This window comes from Salminus brasiliensis, chromosome 1 (assembly GCF_030463535.1).
Source record: "Salminus brasiliensis chromosome 1, fSalBra1.hap2, whole genome shotgun sequence".
Lineage (NCBI taxonomy): Eukaryota > Metazoa > Chordata > Actinopteri > Characiformes > Bryconidae > Salminus > Salminus brasiliensis.
The window spans coordinates 75,613,885-75,630,547 of record NC_132878.1 but is presented as its reverse complement, the minus strand read 5'-3'; the positions used below and the strand labels follow the sequence as shown (position 1 = coordinate 75,630,547).

Sequence of the window (16,663 nt, the reverse complement as noted above, 5' to 3'; positions counted from 1 at the left end):
ACACTTTTTGTTCAGTAAATAACTGAACTGGATACACAATGTCTACAAAAGTATTTGGACACCCACTCATTATTTTTCAATCATGGATATTAAAAACATTGATCCTGCTGTCTCTACAGTCCAAGGAACGCTTTCAACTAGATTTTAGAGCATTGCTGTGAGGATTTGATTACATTAAGTGACAAGAGCATTAGTGAGGTCAGGATGCTGGATAATGCACCACCCCACCTCATCCCAACTCATCCCAAAAGTATTAGATGGACTGCCATCATTCCAGAGAACATAGTTCCACTGCTCCACAGCTCAGTGCTAGGGGGCTTTATACCCCTCTAGCCCACGCTTAGCATTAGGCATAGTGCTCCCGATAGCACTATTCTATTTGGCAATACTTCTCTACAGGGACTAGCAATGCTGTGTATGTGCATTTGCACATTTGTGTCAGCAATAGATGCAACTTAATAGGAGCTGAATACATTTATTAGAGGAGGTGTCCACAAACATTTGTGGATAGAGGGATAGAAGGACCAAACCACTTTTCCTCAACAGGGACGTAATTAATTGTTACCAGTAGGGCTGGATGATGCTGATTAAAGTTCAATACTATATTTTTTTATGTGTCTCACTATTTCAGGGTCAGTCCTGTCAATGCTAACATTACATAGCTTGTTTTTATTGGATTCTTTTTTTTCTCTTTTTTTTGTCACCAGATGACTCACTAAGCAGCTATTATCAGTGATGACAAGGGACAATCTAAAGTCCCAGAAAGAGAATTCCTTTTTAAAGATTTTTGAAGTGTTCAAAGATGGTGATGAAATGAAATCATGGAAAAGCCCTGGTGGGCTAACACTTCGTTTAAATGCTAAAATTGAATTCAGTTGGTTGATTTCTTTTAATTAGTTAATTTTTAAGAGGTGCTTCCGTTGTGGATTCACCATGTTATACTATACTATTACTATATACTACTATATGTTATACAGGGTGCTCTGAGTATTAGCTGTTTTAGCAATGTGCCTGCTATGCCGTAACAGTGGTATTAGACATTAGCTTATAGTATCTTTGGCCTGGCTGTTACTTAGACATGGTGCCTGTATTGTTATTGTCTGTGGTTGTGCAGCAATTGTAGTGTTAGCAAAAGATAGACTGTATTTTTTCTAAGGCACTACAGAAGTTATTACTGATGGGTAGGGCTTGAGTTAGAAAGCCTCCAGTTGTTGGCCGGCTGCACTGGCAGCACTTTTGTTGTTAGACAGATGCTGAGTGTATTTGAAAGGGCTGCATTTTGTCATTCCAGTGGAAAGAATGCTGATTGTAATTCAAGACCTGGACAGACAGTTAGAAAGAGTGGGGGGGGGGGGGGGAGCTGAAAAACAGGACCAATCTGGACCAGGGAAATGCAACCACACCTGTTGGAGAATGAAAAAGAGCAAGAAAACAAATGAATCAGCTAACTCTCTAGAAGCTCTCTGCACACATGCAGATGTGGGCCATGCTAGTAGTAGTAGTGTTGACTGTTTGGTCAGGTGGACAAGTGGCTTGATTACTTGTTATGGATTCCCTCTAGTGTTGGACTTGGATTCAGCATCCACTCTTTTCTGCTCTGGTGAAGACATACAAAAAGGCTTGTGTTTGTGTGTGTAAGGCTGGACTCATGTAAATGAGAAAGACAAGCCCTTTGGATTTCGGAAAAGCCCAGACTAAGTCATGTCTCTCCGGACCTTGGTCCAGACAGCGTGACGTTTTGTTTGTTTTTGGCATCGGGAAGGAAAAACATTTGTTTAGGGCCGACCCCAAACCCTGTAAAAGGAATATGCTCTATTCAGGCAGAGGACTTTTCAGCTAATAGCTAATGGCTATGTACCTAAACTCCAAAAAAACAAAGCTGATCCGAATCCCAAGGCGCAATCTTGATTTATTTTTTTCATGGAGTCTTGTCCTTTTCTGCCCTCCCATGTTTGGAGTTCTGAATCCTTCTGTGAAACATCATCAATCATTACATTCAAATGATAGCGAGGGAAAAGGGGAGAAGGAGGGGTAGGAGGGAGGGGAGAAGGTAGAGAGAGGGAGGAGGGAGGTAAAAGAGGGGGGGGGGGGGTAGAGAGAGATTTGCAGCTTGGGAGCTATTGGACCACCCTCCTGATCCTGACGGGAAGTTGTTAGTTTAACCTGACAGGAAAGAATTCAGCAAACTTGGCAGTGAGGGGGAGAGGGAGAAAGAGGGAGGGAGAGAAGCTCCCCCTCCTGCATTAACTGTTAATAGACTGACCATTACTCTCCCTCTCTCTCTCCCTCCTTCTCTCTCTCTCTCTCTCTCTCTCTCTCTCTCTCTCTCTCTCTCTCTCTCTCTGAGTGAATGCAGGCTTTGTTTGGCCCTCACTCTTTGGGCCTCTACCTGTATCAGTTACACCTGACTGAGGGGGGCTCGTATTTCTCCGGTTCTATCCGGGCGCCCGCCTCACCAGCACAGATACACTGGAAGAAAAATGGTTCTAAGCATGGGGTGGAGCCCTCATGGATATGTCTTCAGTAGGGAACACAATTGTTTCACATCAGACTTGAATCAGCATGAATAAATAGCCGATGATAGAAACACAAGGCATGTGGACTTACTTCCGTTAACTGAGTTCTCAGAAAAAACGTACAAAACCCCTAAAACAGTAACTTTGGAAGTACTCAGGAAAGATGGTCTCATTTGCTTTATTAAAAGCAAATATATGAACTGGGAAATTAAGGAGATTATTGTGTATTGAATTGTATTGTATTTGATCACTGTGGCCCAGGCTTAGGCCTAGCACAGCATTTTGTCCAGCCCTAGTCTTCCTGTTTAAGTTTGTCAGTGTCTGATGATCTCTCTGTCTCTCTCTGGTAGGAGTTGTGTATGGAAGATGTCTGGAATATCTTGGAAAAGAAGGCTTCGGGTGCTTTTTGCTGCGTGTTCAGCTCTGCTGTACCTGCAGAGTGCTGCTTCTGCTGCTGCTCCCGCCGCTGCTCTCAGTGGTAAGTCACCATCTGACTCAATTTACTTCACTAATTACACAGTCACTACACTGTGCTACGCACCCCATTTTAGCAAACAAACAGGTGAAACTCTGTCTTAATCAATGAATAACATTGACTGGATACCATTTATTGCTGCTGTTATCTTTTTGCTGTCTTAGTTAGCAGTTACTACTTGCTCATATTATAGAAAAAGTTGAATGAAGTAAATTGAAGGCATAAAAAACAAGGCATTTACATAAATTATATCCATCTACTGATTATACTTATATACTTTTATTTATAACTCAAAACAAAAAATCACAATCCGATGTAGCACAAGGAGATTTTTAATAACATATAGGTCTAGATCGTATTTTCAGTAGATTACCAAAATTTACCATACCAGAAAAAAAAGTAGTTATAGCAGCTTAGAAATAAATGGCAGTAGTTATTGTGTGGTTGGTAACTGTTGTTGTTTTTTTGCACAGTTGATCAGATTAAAATGAAGGTTATCAGCTCTGCTCTAATGGTCTTTCACCCATATGTCATTTTTGCATTCCACTTAGGAGAATCAGCATTCGTCCCAAACTACTACTACTATTTGGATACAAAGTCTTATGTAGTCAGTATATTTAATATTACGTTTCAGCATCAGGGCAGCCATGACTGAACTATGAGCAGATCAGTGGGACTAAGGTTGGACCAACCCTTCACACCACAGAGTATTCTGGAAACAAAGCATCCTGCAATCCTGGGTACCTTTCGTGATTGTCCCTAGAGGCAAATTATCTTGATAATTCTGTAATGTGGGCCAGGCAGTCTTTATACACCACAGAACGAATCCAGTGCATCATTATTGCTAAAAGCTATATATCTGTTCAGTTACGTTCTCTTATCTTTAGTGGTGCTGAACATAAATACACAGCAGTTTAAATCTTTGGAAAACTTTAAAACTTTAAGTTGTTTGTTGGAGAGTATTAAGAGCTTTTGTTTTGTTGGTCATATCTATCCTTATATAAATATTAGATTTTCCAGACTACCATAGTTGGGATTGTCTAGTGGTGTTACAAATGATCCCCAAGGTAGCTTCCAACGGCCAAGGAGATGATAATATGAAATGAGCACAAAGTCGTTCCAAGTATGTGACTGTAGCCACAACTGACTCCAGTAGAGTAAACATCACATGAAGAGAAATTACAAACACTTCTGTCTCTTATTTTACTTTTTCTTATTCTCTCCCAGACGCTGACGTCCCTGTGTTTACGGAGGAGCCGCTGTCGGTGGTGCAGAAACTGGGGGGCAGCGTGACCCTGCGCTGCAGCGCCCGTCCCGCTCAGGCTCGGATCAGCTGGCGTCTGAATGGGCGTGAGCTGGGAGGCGGTGGTAAGGAGGTGGAGCTCGACGTGCTGCTGCAGCCTGGAGCTCTGATCATCCCCTCCCTCTCCAACTCCACTGTGGGCCGATACCAATGCGTGGCCAGCACCAGCGCTGGAGCCCGTGCTAGCGTACTGGCCAACGTCACTGCAGCCAGTGAGTACTGGAAAGAAGGAGTACTAATAAAAGATGTTTCCTGAAAATACAGTATAACAGTGAATGCAGGCCAAAAAAAGTTGTTTCAGCTAGATGTAAACAACTGTAGGCAATCCCTAGCATCAGGTGATCAACAGAATGATACAGATATGGTGTAGAAAAGAGACTGTTAATGGACACAGCAATAGAAAGCTTTCCGACCAATCAGAGTGTGTGGTTGGAACTAAGTATTATATTCAGATCACTGCGCCCGCTTACAGTCAGTTATACAGTGTTCACTCAGCAGGCTGTGCTGGAGTGGGAGTGCTAGTTGTGTATAATGGTGAAGTGCCAGATTGTAGTGATGTGTGTGTGTGTGTGTGTGTGTGTGTGTGTGTGTGTGTGTGTGTGTGCGCTGTAGAGCCAGCATGGAGAGGGGTGTGTAACTTCTATTGTGTGTCTGTGTGTGTGTGAGCCCATTAGTGCAGGGCCTCCTCCCTGTTCTCCAGAGCATTCCTCCAAAGCTGGTCAGAGTGTGTGTTTAGAGGAAGTGTGTTTCTGTTCATGAACCAGAGAACCAGCAAAAACTGTGAGCGTGTGGTTACACTAAAGACGCAGTGCATTACATAGGCTTGTTTGAAATGTGTATCACATGAATACAGTAAGACTACTACTAATATTGTATACAGTTCTGTGTACAGTATACAGTGCCTTTGTAGACAGTGGTACTGCTGGACTGTATGCAGTAGTATAAAGTAAAACTACTATATTACACTGTTACTGTTAAAGGGTTCTTCTTCGTGAATGAGAAACTATTGTAGATGGTTCTTTTAAAAATGGTTCCGTAAAGCACCACGCAGGGTTCCAAAGAACCCCATTTCAGTACTGAATAGATCCAGTTTGTCACGCATGATGAGTGTGTGTGCTTCTGATCAGAACTGTGCATCTGACAGAGCTAGTTGAGGCAGGGTCCACTCTGAAGATGAGACGTGATGTCAGAGACTTTGTCTCCATCTCAGCGTCCACAAATTAGACACAAACTCTTTTTTTCCATCACCCCCCCCCCCACTCCCTCACTCTCTCGCTGAATCTCTTACTCATCCCCTTACTCACTGATCTCTCTCCCTTACATGCATTTTATGAAGTGCTAAATTTTGCTCCACTCAAAGAGCACTAATATCCAGTCCCTTGTTTTCTCTCTCTCTCTCTCTCTCTCTCTCTCTCTCGCTCTCTCTCTCTCGCTCTCTCTCTCTTGTTTTTCTTTCTCTCTTTATCCCTCTTTCCCTCCCTCTCTCTCAGGAGTACTATGGCTCTCTCTCTCTTTCTCCTCTCATTTCCTGGGGCATTAAAAATGAGGAGGTGTGTGTGTGTGTGTGTGTGTGTGTGTGTGTGTGTGTGTGTGTGTGTGTGTGTGGCAGATGTAATTGATAAGCCCTACCCACTATGAATCAGGCTGTTGAGTTGCAGATGTGGGCTTTAGCTGGGCCCCCTATTACAGTCCCTCATTCTAATTTAATAAAGACCCCTCCTTCCTTAGCCAGGGAGGGGATCAGCTATTCTAGGAGTGTGTGTGTGTGTGTGTGTGTGTGTGTGTGTGTGTTTGGTACATTCTCTGGACTGTAAGGTCTTGACTTTGTAAGAGAAGCAAAGTAAGACAGGGACTAGCATCCTGGGGCAAAACCTAGGCTCCTGACATAGTACAAAAACAAGTTTGTGAGTGTGTGTGTGCTGTGTGAGGCACTGTCTACTGCCTCCATACTTCAAGTCTGTGGCTTTTTTGGCCATTTGTTTTTGCTCTGTGAAAGCTCTTGGCTCTCTCTGGTATCTGCCTCTGTAAGAATCCTGTCTGAACTCACTCCCGCCGGGGAGGCCGCAGGGCCGCCTGTGCTTTATTTCAAACCTCTCCACTCAGATTCTTCCAAAGACAAGCAGGCCTCCCATCACTGTGAGCCAGAACACACTCCCTTCTCCCTCCCTGTCTGACACGAGGGGCGAGTGATACTGCGAAATTATAACATCGCAATACTTGAAAGCGCTTCTCTTCCTTCCGTAGTGTTTCCTTTTCTCTTTGTCTTTAAGGGAAGTTGAAACATTAAACAAACATGATTTATCACTGACTCCAGGGACAGTCAATCAGCCAAGACATGTTTGCTTCTTTAGTTTACAACAGGAGAGACTAGGCTAACTCCGCTAACAAACACTGAACTTAGATTGTCACCAATCTCATCTCGGTAAGTGGGCATGTGTTTACGGAGATGAAATTGGTGACAGTCTAAGTCCAGTGTTTCTTAATAGCGTCAGTCTAGCATATCAGTTCTAAACCAGCAAACCTCTGAACCTTTACTAAAATGAAGTCCAGCTGCCTTTTGTATCGTGTCAAAATGTTGTGGTAATTGGACACGACAGAAAGTGTTCAAATTAATCTTGTTATAATAAAAACATTAAAAGTTATATATTAATAATTATGATTATGTCATAATGCAGTTACTCTACCCTGCTGTTGTTGATTACAGACTGTCTATAATCTAAACCTGTCATTGCATGATATGTGCAGAAGTACTACAGATGCCCCTGATCTACACAGTGTACACAGTGTATTGTGACACAATTTATGTCACAGTGTCGTAATCTTGCCCACCCGAGTCACATACACACATACACACTCACACACACATTGTGCATATAATACACCACTAATTCATTCCAAACTCTGATTACGATCACCCACTGAGGTTGACTCACTCTCATATGCTCTCACACATTGGCTCGAATTTTTTCTTGATTAACTCGTAACCACACACACACACACACACACACACACACACATACATACACACGCACACACACACAGACACACACACACAAACTGATGCAATATGCACAATAGTTACTTTCTCAGCTTGAGTTCTAATGTCATATTCCAGTCTCCCCAGGAACCAGAACACACACACACACGCACAGAAACACACAGGCTCCACAGCTCCAGACATAAAAATGATGAATGCTAAGTAAGCCTGCAGCATGTATGAAAGCTTTGCCAAGTGGAGTTGGAAGCAAAGCTAATCCATTTTATAAATACCATTAATCCTGAGTGACTCCCAGCATCCCCTGCTCTCAAGACCTCCAGGACACACACACACAGAGTTGTTTTTATACTATGTCAGGACATGGGGTAGATGTATATGGAAAATACCATCCCATACCATTTTACTTAATTTACATGTAATATAACACACATATACATATTATATAAAACAGTAAAAATAACTAGAGGGTGTGTGCGCCTGTATTATTATGTATATTGTCCTAAAAACATGCTCAGAGTGCACCTTATACACACAAAGCTCACATTCATATTGGCCTCTCTCCACACACACACACACACATACTCCTGTCATGTTTTGGCTCTCAGTTGAAAAAGTACTCCAGACGTTCACTCTGTCTCCCTTGTGCAGATGTAGCCCCTGTGGCTGTGGGGCACAGAAACAGACCCCAAACCCCAGCTAATGCTCTTATACACTGCTCTACACCTCTGCTTTAACTCCGTCCAACCTATACTTCAAACACTTTCCTTATGTGAGCATACACGCACACCCATTCCAGAAACTCTTATAAGAGATTTGAATAATTAAGAGTAGCAGTGAAAGACCACTGAAGTGTCGAGTATGTCCATATAGTCACGTATTCATGCTCAACATGGCACTTCTGTGACAAAGAATCTACAAACCATGTGCTTTGTTAGAGCATTTTTTTTTAGCAACAGCTCTGGGAAATTACCTGACTGGAGTATTTTGCTTTTGTGTGAAAGGGTTAATGTTAGATGTCTCAAACATTAAACTCTCTCTCTCTTCTCTCTCTAACCTCCTTCTCTACCCTAACCTTTCTTATACACCTGAGACTGATTGAGTCCTGTGGGGGCATTGAGAGGAGGAATGTGTGTGTGTTGGTGAGTGGGGGTTGAAGGTGTGCTGGGTGGAATTCGTCAGACTCCGGAGGGGGAGTGCTAGGGGGAATTATAAAAGGCTCCTGATTGATTTAGCAAACGGAGCGTCACACTGGCTCTCTCTCCATCCCCCAACCTGCCCTGTCTTAACTTACCCTGGGATGCTCATCTTCTCTGGAATGGTGTGTGTGTGTGTGTGTGTGTGTGTGTGTGTGTGTGTGTGTGTGTGTGTCTGTGTCTGTGTGTGTGTGTGTGTGTGTGTGTGTGTGCGTAAAAAGACGTTAGAGTTCATTGTTTTAGGATTATATCTAGAAAATAAAAAATGAAAATATTAACATGAACATGAATATATATATATATATATATATATATATATATATATATATATATATATATATATATATATATATATATATATATACACACCGATTTAACAAACTGTGTGTGTGTTTTTGTGTTTCTGTGCAGCATTTGCCTTTGCACTGGAAACTCTGTACACCAGAGTTTGGAACTGATACAGTCATACCACCATGTTCTGGTTTTCACATTAACAATGCTGGTTTTTATGAAACATGCTCTTTATAGGTTGGCTTTAGATACAGAAGCTTTTGGAATATCACTTCAATTTTCACTATTACAGATCTTTCTTAGTGCACTGTAATTTGCAACTCATTGCTATAGGAGCACTTCTGTACCATTACCACTAGCCATTATGATTTAAATGTATAATAAATGACCCTATCATTCACATATGAAGCCCCCATTAAAACTGTACCAGAAAATTCATTGTGGATCATAGTTGATCATGCACAGTTTAGCAGATTGTTTTGTGTGGTGTTTTTTTGTGTTTTTTTTAAACCTCACTCAGCCTCCCCCCTCTCAGCCTGTAGCGTGTTATACAGCTATGCATGACTGAGAGACTTCAGAATTGCCAAGGAATGTAACAAAACCCTATGAAAATCAACCGTCCATAGAAGCTCGGAGAACAGCGGAGCGGGCCTGTGTTCATTAAAGGAGAAATCAACAGTTTGGAAAATTTTGATTAAGTTAGAGCAGCACAGAAACGTAATCTTGTTCTCTAAGGAAAACATTCACACACACATTCAGGGTTAGTTGGGTTATTGCGTTGTAGTTCAAACTGGCCGTCCTTCCAAAAACCCAAGAGGAAGATCACCTTTAGCATTTGACCTCATTCTAGCCCCTGGGCACACCATAGGTCGAGGCAGGCAGACTTTCTGTCTCTGTGTTTTAGGGCTATTGGGTTTCTGTGCATTTGATATCCCACTAAAAGCTCCGAACGACATTCAGCCTAACTCAGAACGGGTTTCCTTTTTAGAAAACATCTTTTTCATCTACCTACATGCTCTAGTATGTTCCTCTGCCTGTTGGTTTAGCGTTCTATAACTAATTGATGAATCTACTGGCTATAAAAAAAAATGTCCAACAATAAAAATTCTCAGCAAAGCAATAGCAAATCAAAAGCACTGACCATGTGCATTATCAGTATATAAATAGCTTCCGTTGACATCATTTCTGTGTGATTTTCATTTATTTATTTTTTTTAATCAGTTAAGCAGGTCCAATAAATTAAATGCTTCAGCCGTAGTGGCACAGTGTTTTGGTTTTAGCTGTGTGGGTGACTTTTGCTGACTGAGGATCACACTGTTTTGTTATTCTGTGTTAGATAAACGGTTGGTCTGAGGCGCAATCACTTACATGTTGTTTGTATGCGTGTTTGTGCATAGAACTGCGAGACTTTGAGCCCGATGACCAGCAGGAGATTGAAGTGGACGAGGGAAACACAGCGGTGATCGAGTGCCATCTACCAGAGAGTCAGCCAAAAGCCCAAGTCCGCTACAGCGTCAAGCAGGAATGGCTCGAGACGTCTAAAGGTACAGCTATGCCTTAGAGGTTTCACTGACCAAAATATGTCAACATTGTTCACATTTTTGAGAATGGATCTGTTTTGCTTTCTAGTCCCTTCCAAATATATGGACGTATACTGCTATATATATATATATATATATATATATATATATATATATACAGTGAGTCCAAGAAGTATTTGATCCCTTGCTGATTTTCTTCGTTGGCCCACTAATAAAGACATGATCATTCTATACTTTTAATGGTAGATGTATTCTTACATGGAGAGACAGAATATTAAAAAGAAAATCCAGAAAATAAATCTAAGGAATATATATTAATTGATTTGTATTTCATGGAGTGAAATAAGTATTTGATCCCTTAGTATTCATTAGCAGTTCTGGCTTTTACAGACCAGTTAGACACTCCCAATCAACTTGTTACCTGACCTGAAGCCACCTGTTCTCACTAATCACTTGTGTGAAAAACACCTGTCCACAGAATCAGACAGATCACACAGATTTCAAGTCTCCAACATGGGTAAAACCAAAGAGCTGTCACAGGACCTCAGAGTCAGAATTGTTGACCTTCACAAAGCTGGAATGGGCTACAAAAAGATTAGTAAGGTGTTGGATGTGAAAGTAACAACTATTGGTGCAATTATCAGAAAGTTTAAAGAGTATAACATGACAATCAACAGACCTCGGCCCGGTGCTCCAAAGAAGATTTCGCCTCGTGGGGTGGCAATGATGCTGAGAACAGTCAGAAATCGTCCTGCAACCACTCGGCAGGAGTTAGCAAATGACCTGAAGGCAGCTGGGACCACAGTTTGCAAGGAAACAATTGGCAACACTTTGCGCAACAATGGATTCACATCCTGCAGTGCCCGAAAGGTACCCCTGCTGAAGAGAGCACATGTGGAGGCGCGCCTCAAGTATGCCAATGATCATTTGAAAGATGAACCAAGTTATTGGGAGAAGGTTTTGTGGTCAGACGAGACCAAAATTGAACTTTTTGGCCTCAACTCCACCCGCCATGTGTGGAGGAAGAAAAATGCTGCCTATGACCCCAAGAACACTGTGCCCACCGTCAAGCATGGAGGTGGAAGCATAATGTTTTGGGGGTGTTTCTCTGCCAAGGGTACAGGGCTACTTCACCGCATCACTGGGAAGATGGATGGAGCCATGTACCGCACAATCCTGAGGGACAACCTCCTCCCCTCTGCCAGGGATCTGAAAATGGGCCGTGGTTGGGTCTTCCAACATGATAACGACCCTAAACATACAGCAAAGGCAACAAAGGATTGGCTCAAGAAAAATCACATTAAGGTCATGGAGTGGCCCAGCCAGTCGCCAGACCTCAATCCGATCGAAAATCTATGGAGGGAGCTGAAGGTCAGAGTTGCCAAGCGACAGCCCACCAACCTTCATGATTTAGAGAGGATCTGCAAAGAAGAGTGGGCCAAAATTCCCCCTGGTGTGTGTGCTAAACTTGTGGTTAACTACAACAAACGTCTCACCGCTGTGCTTGCAAACAAAGGCTTTGCCACTAAGTATTGAGTGTGTTTGGCAAGAGGGATCAAATACTTATTTTCCTCATTGAAATACAAATTAATTAAAATATATTCTTTAAAATTATATTCTGGATTTTTGTCTTGATATTCTGTCTCTCCATGTTAGAATATATCTACCATTAAAAGTGCAGAAGGATAGTGTCTTTATTAGTGGGCAAACAAAGAAAATCAGCAAGGGATCAAATACTTCTTGGACTCACTGTATATATATATATACGTATACTTTATATATATATGTGTGTGTGTGTGTTTGTGTTTGTGTGTGTGTGTGTGTGTGTGTCCAGTCCAACACCTAGTTCTAATCAGTCCCTCATCAAAGTAAATCAGGTGAGCTGCTGGTCAAACTGAATAAAATCCATACAGTGTTTTTCTGCTGAACACATCCATAACTTCGCTGATCAACAGCACACTCTGATTACTTTGTACCAGCTGTAATGTTTATTTGAGCTTATTCTGATGTTAAACAGTGTTTTTACAAGCGAAAACTCACTCACCTCGCAGATAAACATCTTTAAACAGTTTCCTTTGCTGGCCTAAGGCTTTTGCACAGTACTGCAAGCCTGTCCTTTGCTATCGTCCCCCTCCAGCCACTGATTTTGCTGGAATTTGCCTGCCCTACTTTTTATCAGCGCCATCACTGCTGCTCTGATAAGCCACTTATCAGCAATATGTTGAAACATGGGAATATTCTGTTTATCTTTGCCGTCATTTATTTATGTCATCTCTAAATGTGCTCTCTCGCCATGCCTGGTATGCGGTTCTCTGGCAGCTGCTGTTTCACTCAGAGTAATTGAGTCTTCAGTCGTTTGCTCTTGTCCAGACTTTATGGCGCCCCCTAGTGGCAATATAGGTTTCTGGTACATTCCTGGAAGCAGATCTAGGAGCAGTTCTGATGTTCAGCTCATAGTGGTTAGAGTTCAGTGTCATCTTTAAGGAGCTTCAGTGCTGGACAGAGTAAACAAATCCTGTACCTTTTACTCTTGATCAAATATTACTACAGTAAAAGTCTTCTATTTACATTTCTACTTGCAGTAAAGTACAAAAGTACTTGCTTTTAAATGTATCAAGAGTAAAAGTACTGTAAGGAGTTATATTATATTGTTATATATTTATAGTTATATTATATAGTTATTATTATATTATTACATTTTGTCATGTTATTGAAGTTGTAGCTCTACAGCTTTAGCTAGTCTTCTTACTTTTTGTGGGTCAGAAAACAGTGTCAATTAAAAGGTGTGCTAGGCTGTGGCTGTGAGCTGCTTCATATTTTTACTGATATTTAAGAACAGTTCTGCCTAAAGTGTTGCTGGTGGGCCAGAGTTGATCAAACAGTTGCCCTGACCTCATCCTCTCCCCAGTGCACATATTTTTGTGGTATATATAGCACATCCAGTTATTTGTTTTTGAGTAGTATTTTAGTAACAAATTATATTTAAAACATACATTTTTAAAATACAATTCTAAAATAAAGTAAAAAGTAAGATATTTTATAAAAGTAAAAAAGGTCCAACAGTTTAAATAACATTGTGACACTTTAAGTGCACCTTAACAAATGACATGTACTTTGTTACTATACAACTTGTAATTTTTAATGAGCTTGGAAAAGAGTGCATGTGTAATCAGATACTCAGCTTACTATTGCGGGCACCGGCATCCGAGTGCTGAAAACACTCTGTGGGTATTACATGGGAACTAGAAGTCAGGGTGAAAATATGGCATCAAAAGAAGTCTCTGAGAGCAGCACTGCTGTGGTAGCCAAGTAATGCAATGCCAAACCTTCCCGCACAAACAAGTTTCATTTAAGAGGGGAAATGTTTTTTTATGATATGCTGGTATTTTGTCTTCTGTGTTTAACTGAATATCCGTTCATTAACTCTTATGGATGCTCGAATATCAAAATGAGTCAGAACACACACATACAACATACTGCACAGAGACCTGTGGTTTGAATAAGCTGTAATGTTGTTTGTCAGTGTTTGCTGAGTGTGTTTGCGCAATGCTAACCTCCGCCCCCTGTCTGCGACTGTAGGGAATTACCTCATCATGCCGTCAGGGAACCTACAGATAGCCAACGCCACCCAGGATGATGAGGGGCCTTACAAATGTGCTGCTTACAATCCGGTTACCCAAGAGGTCAAAACTTCCACCTCTGCTGACCGGCTTCGCATAAGACGTGAGTGGATGCTAAAATTGCAACAAACTGTCATTATTGAATTCTTTTTTAAAGGGCCTATATCCTACATTTTTTCTTGTATTTCACTAATTTTACTTAGGTCTGTTTACATTGTTTACTAAAAACATTAAAAAATAATTTCTACATGACCTTAACCATGATTTTAAACCTTTATCCCTTACAATTTACTATGCCTTTAAGTCATTTTCTTTTTAATTTGCTGTCCTTTATTATGCCTCATTCAAAAAACATTCACAACTGTACCTCCATATAACACATTTACAGTATAAACACCCTGTACTTTAACAAGCAACAGAGTGTCCCAGTGTTCTGGACAGCATTGGAAAGCAGCATCATCAGCACTGCAATCACAGTATTATTTGTCACCCTCTGACAGGTTCCACGTCAGAAGCAGCGCGGATCATCTACCCGCCCGCATCGCGCTCCATGACTGTGCGTAAAGGCCACCGACTAGTGCTCGAGTGTGTGGCCAGCGGCACCCCCACCCCACAAGTCACATGGGCAAAAGACGGCCGCAACCTGCAGCCTCAAAACAACACTCGCTTCCTGCTCAGCAACCTGCTGATCGACGCTGTGGACGAGGGCGACTCAGGCATCTACGCCTGCCACGCCCACAACGGCATGGGCACCCCGGGCACAGCCACTGTACTCTATGACGTACAAGTGATTGGTGAGTATCTGTTTCTGTGTGCTGATGGATGTAGAGTGAGATCTATTTTTAATTGATACATAATTCTTTAAAAAAGCTTTCTACAAGTTCTGTGGGAGCTGTGAAGTTCCACTGGATTTGTGTATTTGAACCATGGTACACATTATCTACACCCTCATTTTCTGTTTTCTGTTGATTTCAATCCTTTGAGTGGTGATGCTTAGCTATTAGACAGTAGTGTGTGTAGTTTACATCAAGTCTGCATTTGTGTAATCAGTTGTACAAATGTAATTCTGCTGTTTTGTACTTGAGTAGAGAGTGGTTCCACATGTAGATTACCGTTACTGCCGCAGTCTACTTTCAATAGAGAGTCATTAAAGGGGGTAATCTGGTCCTGTTCTAGGCTCTTGAAAAAGCAGCCTGTAGTGGTTTAGTTTCATGCTGGGAAATGGAAAGTGTTGCATCTATAGAACAACGAATGCCATTGTGAAAGCTGAGAGCAGTATGCGTGTGTGTGTGCGTCTGTGCGTGTGTGCAGGATAGAGTAGCCGAGACACTGATGAGGTTGTTTTTGTGGGCTCGTCTCTCGGCAGCTGTGATTAATTAAGCCAAGGCTGCTGCTGCTCTAATGAGTGCTGGCTGATTCACTAGCAGCCAACCATCAAGTGCTGAGACAGACAGAGAGAGAGAGAAAGAGAGAGCGAGAGAGAGCAAGAGAGAGAGAAAAAAGACAGGATGGGGGGTGAAAGAGGTAGAGAGAGAAACTGGGCGAAGAGAGTGAAAGAGAAAGCATGATAGAGAAAGAGAGAGAGAGACTCAGCTTTTCTGTTGTTTTACTGTCTCACACTCTCACACCTGAATCGTGACACAGAAGCTGTGAGTAACACATAAGAACCACACTCAAACCATGCTCAGACTTGTTTTGTACATGTGTCAGAATTTTGGTGAATAGACCAATAAATATACATTGACTTCCTTTGAAAGTTAGCGTGGTGTTTTCCTTCATAAAGTTACCGTTTTGGACATACGTGTTTGTGCATGACAGCGACTAATATGTATACTACTATGTGGAATACGACTACATTAATCAGCAGCCTGCCATGTAATCTGATTGGTAGATAATGCTGCTTTTTCCGTGTTATTCGTGACAAAGAATCATTTAAGCATGCCATGGTTCTATACAGTGCTATTCAGTTCTATATTGTACTGAAGAAGGGTTCTTTGACTTGTTGTTACACTCATTTATGGTGCTTTACAGAGCAATCTTGAAAGGTTCTAGATAGAGCTGTCTACAAAGATTTGTCCAACAATGTAAAGAACCCTTTAACCAGTCAGAGAACCACTTAAGCATCCTAAAGGTACTTTGAGTGGGTGCGGTTCTATTTTGAACCAATGGCTTTGCTAAAGAACCCTTGATGTGCCCTTTTTAAAGAGTGCTTGTGCATCCCTGTTTTAATGTTGTCTTGTAATACTTATATTATAGTGCATTTCCACTGTATCTACAAAATCACTCTAAACTTGCTCTTTCTCTGTTTCAGAGGCTCCTCAGGTGCGAGTGGAGCTGCAGCAGCAGGACCCGGTGTGGGGTGACACTGTGAGGTTTACCTGTCAGGTTCGGGGGAACCCCACTCCCACTGTGATGTGGCTTCACAACGCACAACCACTTAGCCCATCCTCTCACCACCGCGTGTCTGCCCAGACGCTGCGAGTGCTGAACGTGGGGCCACAGGATGATGGAGTGTATCAGTGCATGGCTGAGAACTGGGTGGGCGGAGCTCAAGCTGCAGCACGACTCCTCACTGGGCCTCCAGGTACGCACCATCGCCCAGCGGTACTTTTAAGGGACATTTCTTACATTTTGGGCTAAAAGAGCTGATGGAGCTTTAGGACTGGCTGTACAGACAGTCTAACCAAAGTCAGAGCAGAGCAGTTCAAATATGGATTAGAAATAGA

The 16,663-nt window shown here is 42.0% G+C and overlaps 1 protein-coding gene across 3 annotated transcripts in view; it reads left to right on the top strand.

Moving 5' to 3' along the window:
* boc (BOC cell adhesion associated, oncogene regulated) overlaps window positions 1-16,663 on the top strand; it is a 37,390-nt gene that overhangs the window by 13,556 nt on the left and 7,171 nt on the right. For all 3 annotated transcript variants that reach the window (XM_072688933.1, XM_072688923.1, XM_072688941.1), the window contains exons 2-7: window positions 2,867-2,994; window positions 4,219-4,506; window positions 10,174-10,320; window positions 13,897-14,040; window positions 14,438-14,731; window positions 16,249-16,521. In XM_072688933.1, the coding sequence (XP_072545034.1) occupies window positions 2,883-2,994; window positions 4,219-4,506; window positions 10,174-10,320; window positions 13,897-14,040; window positions 14,438-14,731; window positions 16,249-16,521 (1,258 nt within the window). In that variant the 5' untranslated portion in view covers window positions 2,867-2,882. The remainder of the gene's footprint in view (window positions 1-2,866; window positions 2,995-4,218; window positions 4,507-10,173; window positions 10,321-13,896; window positions 14,041-14,437; window positions 14,732-16,248; window positions 16,522-16,663) is intronic.